Below are 18069 nucleotides of genomic sequence, written 5' to 3'. Positions count from 1 at the left end.
ACTCAAAGCGCTTTGACACTACTTCCACATTTACCCATTCACACACTGATGGAGGGAGCTGCCATGCAAGGCGCCAACCAGCACCCATCAGGAGCAAGGGTGAAGTGTCTTGCTCAGGACACAACGGACGTGTCGAGGTTGGTACTAGGTGGGATTTGAACTAGGGACCCTCGGATTGCGCACGGCCACTCTCCCACTGCGCCACGCAGATCGATAGATAGATAGATAGATAGATAGATAGATAGATAGATAGAAAGATAGATAGATAGATAGATAGAGAGAGAGAGAGAGAGAGAGAGAGAGAGAGAGAGATAGATAGATAGATAGATAGATAGATAGATAGATAGATAGATAGATAGATAGATAGATAGATAGATAGATAGATAGATAGATAGATAGATAGATAGATAGATAGATAGATAGATAGATAGATGGGTTTGGATGGATGGCTGGATGGATGGATGGATGGATGGATGGATGGATAGGTAGGTAGGGAGATAGATACATAGATAGATGGATAGATAGATAGATAGATAGATAGATAGATAGATAGATAGATAGATAGATAGATAGATAGATAGATAGATAGATAGATAGATAGATAGATAGATGGATGGATGGATAGACAGATAGATAGATAGATAGATAGATAGATAGATAGATAGATAGATAGATAGATAGATAGATAGATAGATAGATAGATAGATAGATGGATAGATAGTTAGATAGTTAGTTACATAGATAGATAGATAGATAGATAGATAGATAGATAGATAGATAGATAGATAGATAGATAGATAGATAGATAGATAGATAGATAGATAGATAGATAGATAGATAGATAGATAGATAGATAGTGCTCGATTGATTCCTTCAGGAGAGTTACCGCAGGAAAATTTAAATTCCAGCCGCAGTGTACAGAATTGAGATAGAATTAAAAATAATTTAAACAGTAAATAACGGAGGTATAAATGGAAATAAAATAGAAAATATAACAATAAGAATAAAAATAAAAAATAACAATAAGAATAAAAAATATAACAGTAAAAATATGAATATAAGAAGAGAAACTAGGCAGTAATGACCATGTTATGAATAAAACAAAGGAAGAAAAAAGGTAATGCTGTCGATTATATGAAAGATGTGATGTGTATATTGCATCTTTGAAATGTATTGCACTGTTATTGCGTTTTACTGTACTGTTAATTGCACTTTTTTGTTGCAGTTTATTTCAGTATTAGGTGTATATTTAAAAAAAATTCAGGTTCCAATATTTAAAGTGGGAGACAAAGTTAGACATAAATAAATGATAAATGGGTTGTACTTGTATAGCGCTTTTCTACCTTCAAGGTACTCAAAGCGCTTTGACACTACTTCCACATTTACCCATTCACACACACATTCACACACTGATGGAGGGAGCTGCCATACAAGGCGCTAACCAGTACCCATCAGGAGCAAGGGTGAAGTGTCTTGCTCAGGACACAACAGACGAGACGAGGTTGGTACTAGGTGGGGATTGAACCAGGTACCCTCGGGTTGCACACGGCCACTCTTGCACTGTGCCACGCCGTCCCTAAACAACAAACATGTTTTAAATAGAAGAATAACAAAACTATCCTATGGTCATTGTTATATTTTACACAGATCTCCAAATTTTGTGCGTTTTTCCATAGCAAAATGTACTTATTTTTATTTTTATTTTTTTAATTAAATCAACATAAAAATATACTAGATACACTTTCAATTAGTGCATCAACACCCCCCCCGTAAAAAAAAAAAACTCCCTCCCCCATTCATACTCACACAAAAAAGGGTTGTTTCTTTCTGCTACAGAAATTCTGGTTCCCACAACAAATATAGCACAGTCTGCAAGGGACACAGTCCCTGAAACACACATGATTGTGTGTGCCGCCGGTCCACTAACATTATCATTAATTATTATTTTTTACGTAATTGTTTTATATTATTTTTGCTTTCTTTTTTATCCAAGAAAATGTTGTTGTTTTTTTATCTTGTTTTATTTTACTTATAAAATAAAAGTAAATAAAGACCTTATGTTCACCAGACCAGGTTGTTAATGAAATTAGACTTGTCTAAAAGTTTTTAAAACCAGGTCCAGTCCAGATAATGTCCAAGTCGGGCTCAGCAACACACACCCTCATCCACGTACAACAAAAAAAATAGGGAAAAAACAGATTGCATATAATTTATAAACAAAATTACATTTTCATAAAAAGCATTTGTGTATAGTCCATATTATGTCCAAGTCAGACTCAACACACCTTCATTTTGTACACTCAAAAATAGGGAACACAATAACAGATAGCATATAAATTTACTTTTTTTTAATTTTATGTTAGGGCTCGAACCCATACACAATTGTAGTTGTGCTGCCATGAAATGAGAAAATGCAAGAATATTGTTGTCATCTACAACAGTGGTTCTCAAATGGGGGTACGCATACCCCTGGGGGTACTTGAAGGTATGCCAAGGGGTACGTGATATATTTTTTTATTATTATTCTAAAAATAGCAACAATTAAAAAACCCTTTATAAATATATTTATTGAATAATACTTCAAAAAAATATGAATGTAAGTTCATAAACTGTGAAAAAAAATGCAACATGCCAATATTCAGTGTTGACAGCTAGATTTTTTGTGGACATGTTCCATAAATATTGATGTTAAAGATTTCTTTTTTTGTGAAGAAATGTTTAGAATTAAGTTCTTGAATCCAGATGGATCTCTATTACAATCCCCAAAGAGGGCACTTTAAGTTGATGATTACTTCTATGTGTAGAAATCTTTATTAATAATTGAATCACTTGTTTATTTTTCAACAAGTTTTTAGTTATTTGTATATATTTTTTTCCAAATAGTTCAAGAAAGACCACTACAATTGAGCGATATTTTGCACTGTTATACAATTTAATAAATCAGAAACGGATGACATAGTGCTGTATTTTACTTCTTTATCTCTTTTTTTCAACCGAAAATGCTTTGCTCTGATTAGAGGGTACTTGAATCTAAAAAATGTTCACAGGGGGTACATCACTGAAAAAAGGTTGAGAACCACTGCTCTACAACTACTTTCATACTTTGTATGATTTCGTCAGAAAAACGGATGTGCTTTTAAATTATTTCCTGTTATGCCCCCCTAGCTAGTATCATTTGTCTAAAAAACAGTTTTAAGTACACCTCTGCACAACATTGTATCTTATTAACTTATCAGCATATGTAGCTGTTCTACACACACTTTGTCATATTCTAGTAAGACAAAAAAAACATGTTCCTGCCCTACTATTTGAGAAGAACTGGCCTAAGCCAACACATCCATTTGTGCTCATAATTCAGTCCTGTTGCTCTCCAAATTGTAAAAAAGTGCATCCACATTTTGTGAGTTCCCCAAAAAGAAAATACATTTTAAATGCACAGAATTTGGAGAAACATGCTGTTCATTGGACTTGGACATAATGTGATATATAACATGTATGGCTTCTTTATGAGCATCAAAAGGACAAAGTCTTGTCTTTTGTGAAGAAGGTGCTTAAAATAGCAGCTTAAATGCAAAACATGATATTTTATTAGTATTTGATATACTTTTTATGGGCCCCCTTTTACTTTGTGGTTTAAATGAAATCTGGTTGTATTTATGTCCAATGACAGTCAAGAATAAAGAAAATGTCCAGTGGGGTGCATCGTTATCTTAATTGTTTTTCTATAACATCATAATAAAAAGTGAAAGAATAAGCAAACCAACTTAATTTGATGATTAAATCATATGAAAGCTATGCTGTTGTTGCTAAAATATTCACATTTTGTGAGTTCTTCAAAAAGAAAACTTGTTTTTAATGTTTTTGATGCTTAAAAAAAAAAAAGTAACTTTCATTGTCCTGCGACACACAATGTGGTATAAATGTAGGGCTTCTTCGTGTCCGTCTGTGAATGTTTGTCCTGATGCTGCTTAGCTTAACAAGAAAAGAACATCAAAAGAACACACTCCACATATCCGAGTGGCTCAAATATAATGTGAAGCAAAATGACACGGCTCATTGTGGCACTCTTGATTGCTCTTGCAATGGAAAGCTTCATCCTGTCATCAGACTTGAGAGCTTTTATAAAAGCCTTTCATAAGCTGATATAGGCCAGGTTGACTGGACGGTCGACTGAATACAAATTGGTACCTGGCAGCAGAAGGAAGCCTATGGAAAAAAAAAAAAAAAAAAAGTTTTTTTTGGGGTTCACGGATGTATCATGTTTTTCTTTTTTTTCTTTTACTTGCAGGTATCCCCAGTGACCAGAGCAGTGGGACCTCGTCTCCTTTGTGTGATAGCGGCCTGCACTTGAACTACCATCCTAATAACACGGTACAGTACTTTGCATCATCAATTACGAGTTGCTGCATGCTGGAAAAAAAAAGTTGACGTATGAAGTGTACTGTATTTTCTCTTTGCGGGATACATTAGCCACGTGGTAAACGAACGCTTTACGCCTTTTTTGTTTTTTTAACATGCATGCACGTGTCCTGCATTTTCCCAGACAAGACAAGAGTGTTGAATAAAGACGTGAATCTTTACAAAAGCTCCTCATTAGGCTGCTGACACAGATACATCCATCCATTTTTTACTGCTTGTTCCAATATATATTTATATATATATATACATATATATATATATATATATATATATATATATATATATATATATATACATATACTCCCCTACGCCTGCCTGTACCTACCCACTCTGTGCCCAATATAAACCATTGTATGTGAATGCTTCCATTAAAATCTCCTGACGATTGAGGGAACCCCTCATGAAACAGTTCTGTAGAGATGAAGTAGTCTTGTGATTTTTTCCAACACATACATATTGCGCTCTACCACGGTATCGAGCACTATTCTCTGGATAATCCAATTAAGACATATATATATATATATATATATATATATATATATATATATATATATATATATATATATATATATATATATATCCCATTCTCATTCTATGCATTTTCTTTATTTTCATTACTATTTACATTGTAGATTGTCACTGAAGGCATCAAAACTATGAACGAACACATGTGGAGTTATGTACTTAACAAAAAAAGGGTGAAATAACTGAAAACATGTTTTGTATTCTAGTTTCTTCAAAATAGCCACCCTTTGCTCTGGTTACTGCTTTGCACACTCTTAGCATTCTATCGATGAGCTTCAAGCACACCTGTGAAGTAAAAACCATTTCAGGTGACTACCTCTCGAAGCTCATCGAGAGAATGCCAAGAGTGTGCAAAGCAGTAATCAGAGCAAAGGGTGGCTATTTTGAAGAAACTCGAATATAAAACATGTTTACAGTTATTTAACCTTTTTTGTTAAGTACGCAACTCCACATATGTTCATTTATAATTGTGATGCCTTCAGTGACAATCAATGTAAATAGTCATGAAAATAAAGAAAATACATTGAATGAGGTGTGTCCAAACTTTTGGCCTTTACTGTATATATACACACATGTAAACACATATACATGTATGTATGTATATCCATCCATCCATTATCCATTATTTTGTCCCTTTTTGGGGTCGCTGGGGCTGCTGGAGCATATATACATAGTTTTTCATTGATTCTTGATAATTACGAATCGATTCAGAATTGGGATTAATGAGAATCGCGATTCTGATGTGAATCAGTTTTCTTCAGTTCCCCTAATTTTGAGTGTTTACAAACACATATATCATCAGCATCATCATCATCAATCTTTATTGCAGACCTTAAGATCCATTAAATATATAAAAACACGATACAAAATATTAAAAACAGAACACTAAAAACATTAAAACAAATAAAAATAAAATAAAATAAGATAAAAAATTAAATTAAACAAAAACAAAAAATAAATAAATAAAAATATAATTTTCCGCGTTCCATATTTGTACTAAACTATCCATCCTAAACTAAAAATATATTACATATTTTCAGCAAATTGCGAAAAACAACAGGACTGACTTTAGCAGGTTTTTATAAAAAGCTAAGTGCTCCTGTTGTATGGAGGAGCTAAACATTTTTTTTAGCACTGGGTCTTTAAAAAGAGCACAACACTATATAGAACAGTGGTTCTTAAACTTTTTTCACCAAGAACCACCTCAGAAAGAACTTGGCTCACCAAGTTCCACTATAATGACTAACATTAAAATACAGTAGCATAGTAGGCCTATGTTGGCATCAAAAACCTGGCTGTGGTTTTATTCAAAAGTATATTTAATATTTAGTTTGAACAGTAACACTCTGTTTGAATATAGGAAAATAAAACACTGTCCTTTAAATCAGGTGAATATTTGGCGTACCACTAGATCAGTCCTATTTAATTGGCGGCCTTTGGGCCATATCCGGTCCGCCAAAGCTTTTCATTTGGCTCGCCAAACCAAATAGGCTCGATGAAACCATTAAAACTCGGGTTGCCCATGTATTCAGTACTCCCGCCACCCCGCAGGGGGCAACAGCGAGGCATGTATGTCATGTCTTTTGTATTCGTGGTCGTGTTGGTATTTGTCTGAGAGTACACGCATACTAAAATTGGAACAATACTAAATTGGAACCTCGTTTGAGACATTTAGCGCTAAATTTGACAATGCTACACCTTAGGTTTAACTGTGATAAGTCACATACAGTGTGTGCAATGTTTGGTGTGTAATTTCTATATGTGTAAACATTTGTAGTTTACTTTGTCAATGTATTAACTCTAAACCTAATATTTTATTAATGTAAAACACACAATGGACAACATTTATGTTTTAATATTATGTTTATATTTTCAGTCTTACAAACCAAAATGAGGAAGAAGTGTAAAAAAAATAATACTGAGGAAGGAAAATAATGCAAAAGAAGGAACATCAATCCTCAACAAAACTTCTGGAGCTTCTGTTTCTTAATGCTGCACATGCTGGAAGTGAGTTGCGAGAGCAGAATAATTAATCCATTGACAGTGCAGTGTGAAAGGCGATGTGTTTACTTTGCAATTAGGTAAACACAGTCTTAGAGGAATATAACCTGCGGTTGCACTTTCTGACAAAACATCCACATTTTGATGTCCGGATCCTTATTAGCCTTTGGGCTCTTGAAACTGCGGCCTTCTTCATTATGTAGTTGAGTAGCCTTGCAATGGATGGAGCCTGCGTACCACTAGTGATACACGTACCACAGTTTAAGAATAGCTGACATAGAGGATATTTGACGGGCATGTTTGCAGTCTGTTTCTAAAAACAGCACAGCACTCCTGTCTTATTTTTAAGATGTTTGCAAGGTATGTTGACAGTAGGTGCATAAAAAGAGCAAGGCACTGCTGTCATGTCGAGGACCTTTGATTAGAGATTTTGCTGCAGTTTCCTGAAAGAAGAGCACAGGACTCCTGTCACGTACAGGATCTTTGACCAGCATTTTTGCATTATCGTCCTAAATTAGAGCAAAGCACTACTGTCATACAGTGTCTTTGACTAATGTTTTTGCAGCTGATTCCTGAAACCACAGGAGAGCACTCGTGTCACATAAAGAATCTTTAACTCACATTTTTGCAATAGGCCAGTAAAACAGCACACTGCTCCTGTTGTTTGAAATAGTTCAACATTTTGGATGTTAAATTACAGCCTGCTGATTGCACTGTGGGATTACAAATGTGATTTTTATCAGACTCCAGTGTAAACGCGCACAGGCCCCAATGTTGCTTCAATGTCACTTGCATACCGTTTTGATGAAGTGAAAACAAAGGAAGTTGACCGGGAGGAAGTCGCTACTACTATAAAGTAAAATAGAAGTCACAACACCTTTCAAATTAGTGTTTTTTTAACGAGAAAATAAATGAACATGAGTGATGTAGCTTGCCCAAAGCTGATGAAAAAAACACATTCCAGTCACATTGCGTTTAGACTGAAGTTACATTTGAAAAGATCGGATTCCAATCAAATTCAGGACTGCCTCCTGATGTGGCCTGAATCTGATGCCAAAAGATCAGATTTGAAGCATTTTGGAGCGTTTAGACCAGGGGTGTCAAACTCAAATACAGAGTGGGCCAAAATTCCAAACTGAACAAAGCCGCGGGCCAAAGTTGAACAACTTAACCTTTTAATAGGGACCCAAACACGTTTTGCATTGAATATTAAACAAGCAAGGCTTATATAACTTTATAGTGTCACGCAAAATCGAGTTTTGTTGGTAGCGGGGATGTATATTGTAGCGTCCCGGAAGAGTTAGTGCTGCAAGGGGTTCTGGGTATTTGTTCTGTTGTGTTTATGTTGTTTTACGGTGCGGATGTTCTCCTGAAATGTGTTTGTCATTCTTGTTTGGTGTGGGTTCACAGTGTGGTGTAACAGTGTTAAAGTTGTTTATACGGCCACCCTCAGTGTGACCTGTATGGCTGTTGACCAAGTATGCCTTGCATTCACTTGTGTGTGTGTAGAAGCCGCTTATATTACGTGACTGGGCCGGCACGCTGTTTGTATGGAGGAAAAGCGGACGTGACGACAGGTTGTAGAGGATGCTAAAAGCAGTACCTTTAAGGCACGCCCCCAATATTGTTGTCCGGGTGGAAATTCGGGAGAATGGCTGCCCCGGGAGATTTTCGGGGGGGGGGGGGGCACTGAAATTCGGGATTCTCCTGGAAAAATCGGGACAGTTGGCAAGTATGAGAATTAGCGTTGAATGTGGTGATACAGCGGCACTGCCACTATATAATACCGGCGGGCCAGTTCTAATGTTAATTTATTATTGCCTCAAGGGCCAAATGAAATTACACGGCGGGCCATATTTGGCCCGCGGGTCAGAGTTTGACACCCATGGTTCAGACTGACAATAAAAATCAGATCTGTTTCAGTTGAGCGCAAAATATTCCAATTTGGTGTGCAGTGTAAACGGGGCGCCTGATGTGGCCTGAATCTGATGCCAAAATAATCAGATTTGAAGCACTTTAGAGCGTTTGGACTGGCAAAAATAATCAGATCTGTGTCACTAGAGAGAAAAAAAAACATCCTATTTGGTGTGCAGTGTAAAATGGACCTTTTCTTGACTCATGGTTTTGCAATAAGTAGATAAAAGTAGCAGAGTGTTATTGTTAATGTAGAGGGTCTTTGACTGACGTTCTTGCAGTAGGTCCATAAAAACAGCACAACGCTCCTGTCATGTCGATGATCTTTGATTCGCATTTTACCGCAGGTTCCTGCAACCTGCATAGCACTCCTGTTATACAAAGAATCTTTGACTAGTATTTTTGCAGTATACTTTACATGTAGTCCTCAAAACAGTAAAGCACTCCTGTCATTAAAGATCTTTGACTTTTTGCAGGACACTGCTAAAAACAGCAAAGCGCTCCTGTCATACTGTCATATAGAGAATCTTTGAGTAAAAATAGCAGAGCGCTCCTTTTATATTCTATATCTTTTGACTAGCATTTAAGAAAAAAAAATATCACGGTTGTGGCTCCTCTCGATGTGGAGGCTGGCCTGGGAACGCCTCGGGATCCGCCGGGAAGAGCTAGACGAAGTGGCTGGGGAGAGGGAAGTCTGGCCTTCCCTGCTTAGGCTGCTGCCCCCGCGACCCGACCTCGGATAAGCGGAAGAAGATGGATGGATGGATGGTAGAACCTGCTCAATGGCCTTGTGGTTAGAGTGTCCTCCCTGAGATCGGTAGGTTGTGAGTTCAAACGTGAGTCATACCAAAGACTAAAAAAATAGGACCAATTACCTCCCTGCTAGGCAATCATCATCAAGAGTTGGAATTGGGGGTTAAATCACCAAAATGATTCACGAGCGTGGCCACCGCTGCTTGCCACTGCTCCCCTCACCTCCCAGGTGGTGGAACAAGGGGATGGGTCAAATGCAGAGGGTAATTTCACCACACCTAGTGTGTATGTGACTATCAGTGGTACTTTAACTTTATTTTGGTCGTCCCTCAGGATACGCTGTCCTGCTCGTCGTGGCCCACGTCCCCTGGACTCCGCTGGGAGAAAAGATGGGTGGATCTCCGCCTCATACCGCTGTTGCACTCTCGCCTCTCTCAGCACATGCCGGGCTCTGACGTGTGCAGGTAAGCAACACACAAGTTTTACGTCTCTACAAAATGTGCGACGTGTGCCTTTAAAGTGCAAACTAATATCATATTACGTGTCATGATCCAATTTTGGGCGTACATCATAGACACACATTGTTGGATTAGTCGAGCCATTGAGCTGTGCTTGGATGCATCTCGGTGCAACTACTGCCATGTGAATGTGCATTGACTCTTAATAAAGCACACTTGTTTATGATTTGCATCAACAACTACATCAGCCATTCTGCAGGCATTGGTTTCACGTTGATTAACAACATGAAAATGTAAACTAGATGTGAAAATGCTGGTTGTATAGAAAGTCTAATAAGACTTTAGTTTGGTTATCAAGACGAGTGTAGACTGTGCACTCAGACTTCAGAAATTGCATTTCATTGATTTGTTTTCATCAAGCCTACTTGCTATACGTACTGTACAATGAACCCTACCCCCCTTTTTAAATAACAAATGTATTAGCCATAAAATATTGCACATGTAACCAGAAATATCTTAATATGCTTTAAAAACGTTTCCAAGAAAACAATATTTTGAAATTAGCAATATCTTGATTGTTCAAATAGAAACAATAAATATAAATGACAAAACCATTTTTATTTTATTGCAGTGGTTTCACAAGATCATACAATACTGCATCTTGTCCATTAACTTTGGTTATCTTTTTAGGAAACAAACAATAATTACAACGAATGTCATATATTACAAAAACAATGTCAAATAATTGAAGGGAAAAAAAGAAAAAATAATAATGGAAAAACTACAAAAAATGATATTAAGAAAACACACTCATCTCTACATACTCTTATGCATACATATGAATAAAAATAACATACCATCCTAATTTTATAGCATATCATACTTATTATTTCATCATTTAAGTAGACATGGCATGCTTACCAACACTTATTTTATATATACATAGTGTGTGTGTGTGTGTGTGTGTGTGTGTGTGTGTGTGTGTGTGTGTGTGTGTGTGTGTGTGTGTGTGTGTGTGTGTGTGTGTGTGTGTGTGTGTGTGTGTGTGTGTGTGTGTGTGTGTGTGTGTTTGTGTGTGTGTGTGTATATATGTGTATATATATATTTTAGTTTTATTTTATTTATGTTTCACTTCGAAATACAAACACATTCTAAACAACAAAATAAAGCGCATTATATGTGAGTGTGTGTGTCTGTGTATGTGTGTGTATATATATATATATATATATATATATATATATATATATATATACCGTATTTCCTTGAGTTGCCGCCGGGGCGCTAATTAATTTAAAACCTCTTCTCACTCCTGCGCTTACCAAAGGCATGCGGTAAAAGTAAGCATGCGCTAATTATTTTAAAACTTCTTCTCACTCCGGCACTTACCAAAAGTATGCAGTAAAAATTTGAGTGTGATGTAAGCTTGGACCTTAAATCCTCCTGAATAGCTCTTAATTTTCTTCCTTTTATGCGATTTCAAATTACCGGTATTGAAATCAGCCTCCTCCATTTTGAAAATGATGACAGGGGAAGTGTCACTTGCGACGTCACGAGTTTGACCAGGTGGTAATACTAAGCATGCGCTAATTATTTTGGGAAGCGAGTTTGACCCGGCAGTAATTCAAGGCAGGCGCATACTATATGCCCTGCGGCAATTCAAGGAATATATATATATATATATATATATATATATATATATATATGTATATATATATATATATATATATATATATATATATATATATATATATATATATATATATATATATATGTATATATATATATATATATATATATATATATACATATATATATATGTATATTATATAGTTTTGTTTTTTATTTATGCATTTTTTTACATCAAAATACAAACACATTCTGAACAACAAAATAATGCGCTTTCAAATGCGATGATTATTAAGATTAAGATCAGACAAAAAGCAATTGAATATAATTTAAAAAATATTAACGCATTTAAAAAGGTTGGAGCAGTTTGTGTGCCTGCACGTAATCTTTCAGAATAAGCCACAACTGCAAAGCTAAATATAAATAAAATATTTGGAAAAAAATATATATTCTAACAACAAACTATTTGACAGTCTGACTTCTGTCATGTACGGGAATTTGCCTGGGTTCCTGTATGTACATGTTTATTACTGTAACGACCAGGTAAGCTGCCCAAGTAAAAATAAGATTATATAAATAAAGAAGTTATTGTGGTTAAAAGGTTACAAAATAATCTAATGACTAAGTATGGATCTATATAGAAATATGTCCCCAGATTGACAGCTTTTTTTTGATGGATCATATTCCATTATTTGTATTTGAAGGTTCAAAGAGCTGATTATGAAGTTTTCTGTCTTCCTCCCACTTTGTCCCCCATTGTCTTTCCAAGAAAAAATGCTTTCCAGGTCATTGCTGTGGACGGCGTGTGCAGTGGCGTGCTCCAGTTCCCCTCGACCGAGGACTGCTTGGACTGGCTTCAGGCCACGGGCGGCAACATCTCCAATCTCACCAAGCACAACGTGAGCGTGAAGCGACCGCCAGCTTTTTTGTTTTGTTTTGTTCCGCGTCTCGTCTCCCATACGAGCCCTCTAATGAGTGTCGCTGTGCAACGCACCAACCCCCCACCCTCCCTTTTTTTTGCTCAAATGTCACTGCATTTAAATAGACGCACATTCCCAGTGCGTGTAGGCGATGATTCACCAAAAATGAACATGAATGAATGCATTTAGTCTGGCTGGTACAGCAGGGAGGCTGCTGACACGTTTGCTCGTATCCTGCATCCTTTTACGATGCTCTAAGCGTGTGATAACAAGCTTTTGCTGGCGAAAAAAGACAACAAAATGAAATGTGTAATCATCACCATTGTGTGTGTGTGTGTGTGTGCATATGAGTGGAGGGCAGATGAAGTCCTCTGGGGGATAATGGAGCCTCAGTTAATTGAAGTGGACACAGCATTAAACGTAAGAGCACTGATTCACTGCCAGAGTGGCCTTAACATGGCCAGGCGGTTAGAGACAAAAGTATAAAACACAACTACGGTGTGTGGATGTTTCATTTTCTTCCTTCTCACTTGTTTTTAAACAACATATACGCACAAGGAGTTTAAGGTCATGGCAATATTGTAATGTTGTCGCCATGACGACCGAAGCACAGGCCTTTGCCTCCTTGGGGGTTTGTTGTTTTCAGCCCAACTTCCTCTTTTGTGTTTGCTGTTGGTCAGACATTCCTACCTCGATGTTTACACCTCTCATCAAACCTACAGGGATTGTTGTCAATAGAATCCTTTTAGGGTTGTACGGTATACCGGTACTAGTATAGTACAACGGTAATAATGAAAAAACGGTACTATACTCTGTTTGAAAAGTACTGCTTCTGGTTCTGTCTGCGATGAGGTGGCGACTTGTCCAGGGTGTACCCCGCCTACCGCCCAAATGCAGCGGGGGTTGCACCATCCACCGCGACACCGAAAGGGACAAGCGGTAGAAAATGGATGGGTTATCAATTTTTTTGTTTTTTATTTAACTGGCATGATGGTGCGCCGTCATTGCTGGGTTTACGAGCTTTACGAGCATGTTCGGCAGCGCAGAGTACTTACAAGCAAACACAGTGTGTGGACAAAAAAGGGAGAATGGACGCATTTTGCCTTAAAACTGATGATAAAGGTGAAGTTACAACACTGCAACACCCTCAGGAAGAGGTGCTTTAAAACTTGGCTAGCTAGCAGCGAATATCCTTCCGCAGTCTGCAGTGTTTTAGCTACTTCTAAATCACTAATCCTTGCCTCCATGGCGACAAATAAAGTATGTTTCTTACAAGTATCATCCCTGCAGGATGAAGAATAGCTAAACATGCTTCACTACACACCCTAGTACAGGGATCGGCAACTTTTACCACTCAAAGAGCCATTTTGACCCGTTTCACGAAATAGAGAAAATAATGGGAACCGCAACCATTCTCGCTGATATCCTCTGATGGTCACTTAGATAACAATAAAAAGGGCGTACTATGAAGCCAGTGCCTTTGACGCCTTCTACAACGTGTACAAACAGCTTGCCGGCTCAGTAACATGATGTACGTAGTTTCCGCTGATACACGTACACGGCTGCAAGGCATATAGTCAACAGCCATACAGGTTACACTGACGGTTGTGATATAAACAACTTTAACACTCTTACTTATATGCGCCACACTGTGAACCCACACCAAACAGGAATGACAAACACATTTCGGGAGAACATCTTCACAGTAACACAACATAAACGCAATATAACAATTACCCAGAATCCCAAGCATCCATGATGTTTCCAGGCTATATTTTACACCCCGCTAGCACCAAAACCCATAGGTGGATCTACAATAGACATCCACTGTAATGATACCAAGTACCAAAAGCGTATCTTGTCGATCATACTATGATTACACACACATTTTTTATCGTCACAAAATCTTTTTTCCTTTTTTTGAAAACTGATGTTTCCCACCCCTCGGATTGTAAATAATGTAAATAATTCTATGTATATACTCTGATGATTTGTTTGTGTAATGACTGTATTACGCTAATAGTATATATTTGTACAATGAATTGATTAATGTGGACCCCAACTTAAACAAGTTGAAAAACGTATTTGTGTGTTACCATTTAGTGGTCAATTGTACGGAATATGTACTGTACTGTGCAATCTACTAATAAAAGTTTCAATCAATCAATCAATCACTCCATCAATCAATCAATCAATCAGTGTCTAAACTCAGGAAATATGTCGCTGGACACAAGAGGACTTAAACTATGACCAATGTATGATCCTGTAACTACTTGGTATCGGATCGATACCTAAATTTGTGGTATCATCCAAAACTAATGTAAAGTATCAAACAACAGAAGAATAAGTGATTATTACATTTTAACAGAAGTGTAGATAGAACATGTTGAAAAGGAAAATAAGCAGATATTAACAGTAAATGAACAAGTGGATTAATAATACATTTTTACAGCTTGTCCTTTATAATTTAGACACAGTAATAGGATTATAAATGACACAATACGTTACTGCATATGTCAGCAGACTAAATTAGGAGCCTTTGTTTGCTTACTTACTACTAAAAGACAAGTTGTCTAGTATGGTCACTATTTTATTTATGGACACAATTGTTCTTCGATTGCATTTAGAAACATATATTTAATGTACCGTAAGATTTTTTGTTAAAATAAAGCCAATAATGCCATTTTTTTTGTGGTCCCCTTTATTTCGAAAAGTATCAAAATAACTTTTGGTACCGGTACCAAAATATTGGTATCGGGACAACCCTAACCCTATTGGTTTTGAACAACACATAATGGCTGAGGTTGCTGAGGTCAGAGGTTAAACGATCCCAGTCGCCTATTTCAATCAAACCTTCACACAATTCCGTACATGTGAGTCAAAGGAAGAACCCTTTTGATTTTTAATCTGTGACCAAGGTAGTCCTGGTCAGCTCTTGAAATATTTTTTTTATTATTTCAAAGATATTTGTGCCACATCAATGTAAAGGTCCTACTGATTTTGACTGACCTACGGCACCTGATAACTAAGATACCTGGGGTCACATTCCTTGTCACTTTTGAACCAATCTTTTTTTCCTATACCAAAGTAGGGACCCTATTGATTTGTTGTCTGAGGGAGAAAGGTAGAAACTGGTTTCCTGTCTACCCCTTGATGCCTCAAAAATATAGGCAGAGCTAAGAGAGATACAGTGGGGCAAAAAAGTATTTAGTCAGCCACCGATTGTGCAAGTTCTCCCACTTACATTAATGACAGAGGTCTGTAATTTTCATCATAGGCACACTTCAACTGTGAGAGACAGAATGTGAAATCCAGGAATTCACATAGTAAGTATTTTAAATAATTTATTTGTAAATTATGGTGGAAATTAAGTATTTGGTCAACCATTCAAAGCTCTCACTGACGGAAGGAGGTTTTGGCTCAAAATCTCACGATACATGGCCCCATTCATTCTTTCCTTAACACGGATCAATCGTCCTGTCCCCTTAGCAGAAAAACAGCTCCAAAGCATGATGTTTCCACCCCCATGCTTCACAGTAGGTATGGTGTTCTTGGGATGCAACTCAGTATTCTTCTTCCTCCAAACACGACGAGTTGAGTTTATACCAAAATTGAATCATGGATGATACAGCAGAGGATTGGGAGAATGTCATGTGGTCAGATGAAACCAAAATAGAACTTTTTGGTATAAATAAATTAATGATAAATGGGTTGTACTTGTATAGCGCTTTTCTACCTCCAAGGTACTCAAAGCGCTTTGACACTACTTCCACATTTACCCATTCACACACTGATGGAGGGAGCTGCCATGCAAGGTGCTAACCACCACCCATCAGGAGCAAGGGTGAAGTGTCTTGTTCAGGACACAACGGACGTGACAAGGTCGGTACTAGGTGGGGATTGAACCAGGGACCCTCGGGTTGCGCACGGCCACGCTCCCACTGCACCATGCCGTCCATATAAACTCAATTCGTCGTGTTTGGAGGAAGAAGAATACTGAGTTGCATCCCAAGAACACCATACCTACTGTGAAGCATGGAGGTGGAAACCTCATGCTTTGGGGCTGTTTTTCTGCTAAGGGGACAGGACGACTGATCCGTGTTAAAGAAAGAATGAATGGGGCTATTTATCGTGAGATTTTGAGCCAAAACCTTCTTCCATCAGTGAGAGCTTTGAATGGTTGACCAAATACTTATTTTCCACCATAATTTACAAATAAATTCTTTAAAATTCCTCCAATGTGAATTCCTGGATTATTCTTTTTTTTCACATTCTGTCTCTCACAGTTGAAGTGTACCTATGATGAAAATTATAGACCTATGTCATCATTTTAAGTGGGAGAACTTGCACAATCGGTGGCTGACTAAATACTTTTTTGCCTCACTGTACCTATTAGTTTTGACAGATATCTGACACAGGATATTTGAGAAGGCTAAGGTCAAAGGTCAAATGAGTAGATACTGTAAATCCAGTGACTTTTCTGGCTGCCCGCTATGTTCTAACAAATTTAATTTACATTTTCATTAGGAATCCTACTGATTTTGAACACATTTTAGGCTCAAACAGGAGACGATGTCAATCACTGTAAATTGTCTTTTAAAGGAGAGTTTCTCACCACACAGGCTTTTTTCAAATTACAAACAGACACATTACAGAAAAGTTGCGTCATGATGGGTTGCATATTTTTAGGACCGATTAAAAAATATATGTTTTTCACGTTCATGAGCTATAGCTGCATGTTCTTAGTATATAATCCCAATGTAGGAGCAAGTTATAGGCTCGAGGCAGAAATTAAGATGTCAGCAATGAGAGCTGCAGCGCTGCGGGGGTGTCTCCGGGTCTGAAATGATGGCAATTTGTACAAATGTTAAAGTGGAGGAGGTGACGTACGCTGCGATAATAACAGAGGTTGAACACACTTACTGTACATCTGCAAAGTATTCACAGCGCTTCACTCTTTCCTTTTTGTAATATGTTGCAGCCTTATGCGAAAATGGAATAAATTCATTTTTGTTCTCAAAATTTCCCCGACAATACCCCATAATGACAATGTATTTTTTATTTAGCAAATTTAATATATTAAAAAAATTACGATGCCACAAGTTTGGCACAGCTATCTTTCGGCAGGGAGGTGACCAAGAACCCGATGGTCACTCTGTCAGAGCTGCAGCATTCCTCTGCGGAGAGAAGACAACCTTCCAGGATGACAACCATCTCTGCGGCAATCCACCAATCAGGCCTGTATGGTAGAGTGGCCAGACAGAAGCCTTTTCTTACTAAACTGTTTGCCAAAATGCACTTGAAAGACTCTCAGACCATGAGACACAAAATTCTCTGGTCTGATGAGACATAGAGTGAACTCTCTGGCGTGGAGGGAACCAGGCACCGCTCATCACCAGGCCAATACCATTCCTACAGTGAAGCATGGTGGTGGCAGCATCATGATGTGGGGA

The 18069-nt window shown here is 37.5% G+C and overlaps 1 protein-coding gene across 1 annotated transcript in view; it reads left to right on the top strand.

Annotated features, from left to right (window-relative positions):
* sntg1 (syntrophin, gamma 1) overlaps positions 1 to 18069 on the top strand; it is a 121089-nt gene that overhangs the window by 72454 nt on the left and 30566 nt on the right. Inside the window, exons 10-12 of the mRNA XM_061920481.1 lie at positions 4289 to 4371; positions 9946 to 10076; positions 12466 to 12595. Coding sequence (XP_061776465.1) covers positions 4289 to 4371; positions 9946 to 10076; positions 12466 to 12595 — 344 coding nt within the window. The remainder of the gene's footprint in view (positions 1 to 4288; positions 4372 to 9945; positions 10077 to 12465; positions 12596 to 18069) is intronic.

This window comes from Nerophis ophidion, linkage group LG14 (assembly GCF_033978795.1).
Source record: "Nerophis ophidion isolate RoL-2023_Sa linkage group LG14, RoL_Noph_v1.0, whole genome shotgun sequence".
Taxonomy (NCBI): domain Eukaryota; kingdom Metazoa; phylum Chordata; class Actinopteri; order Syngnathiformes; family Syngnathidae; genus Nerophis; species Nerophis ophidion.
This window is presented reverse-complemented; position numbering and strand designations above follow the sequence as displayed.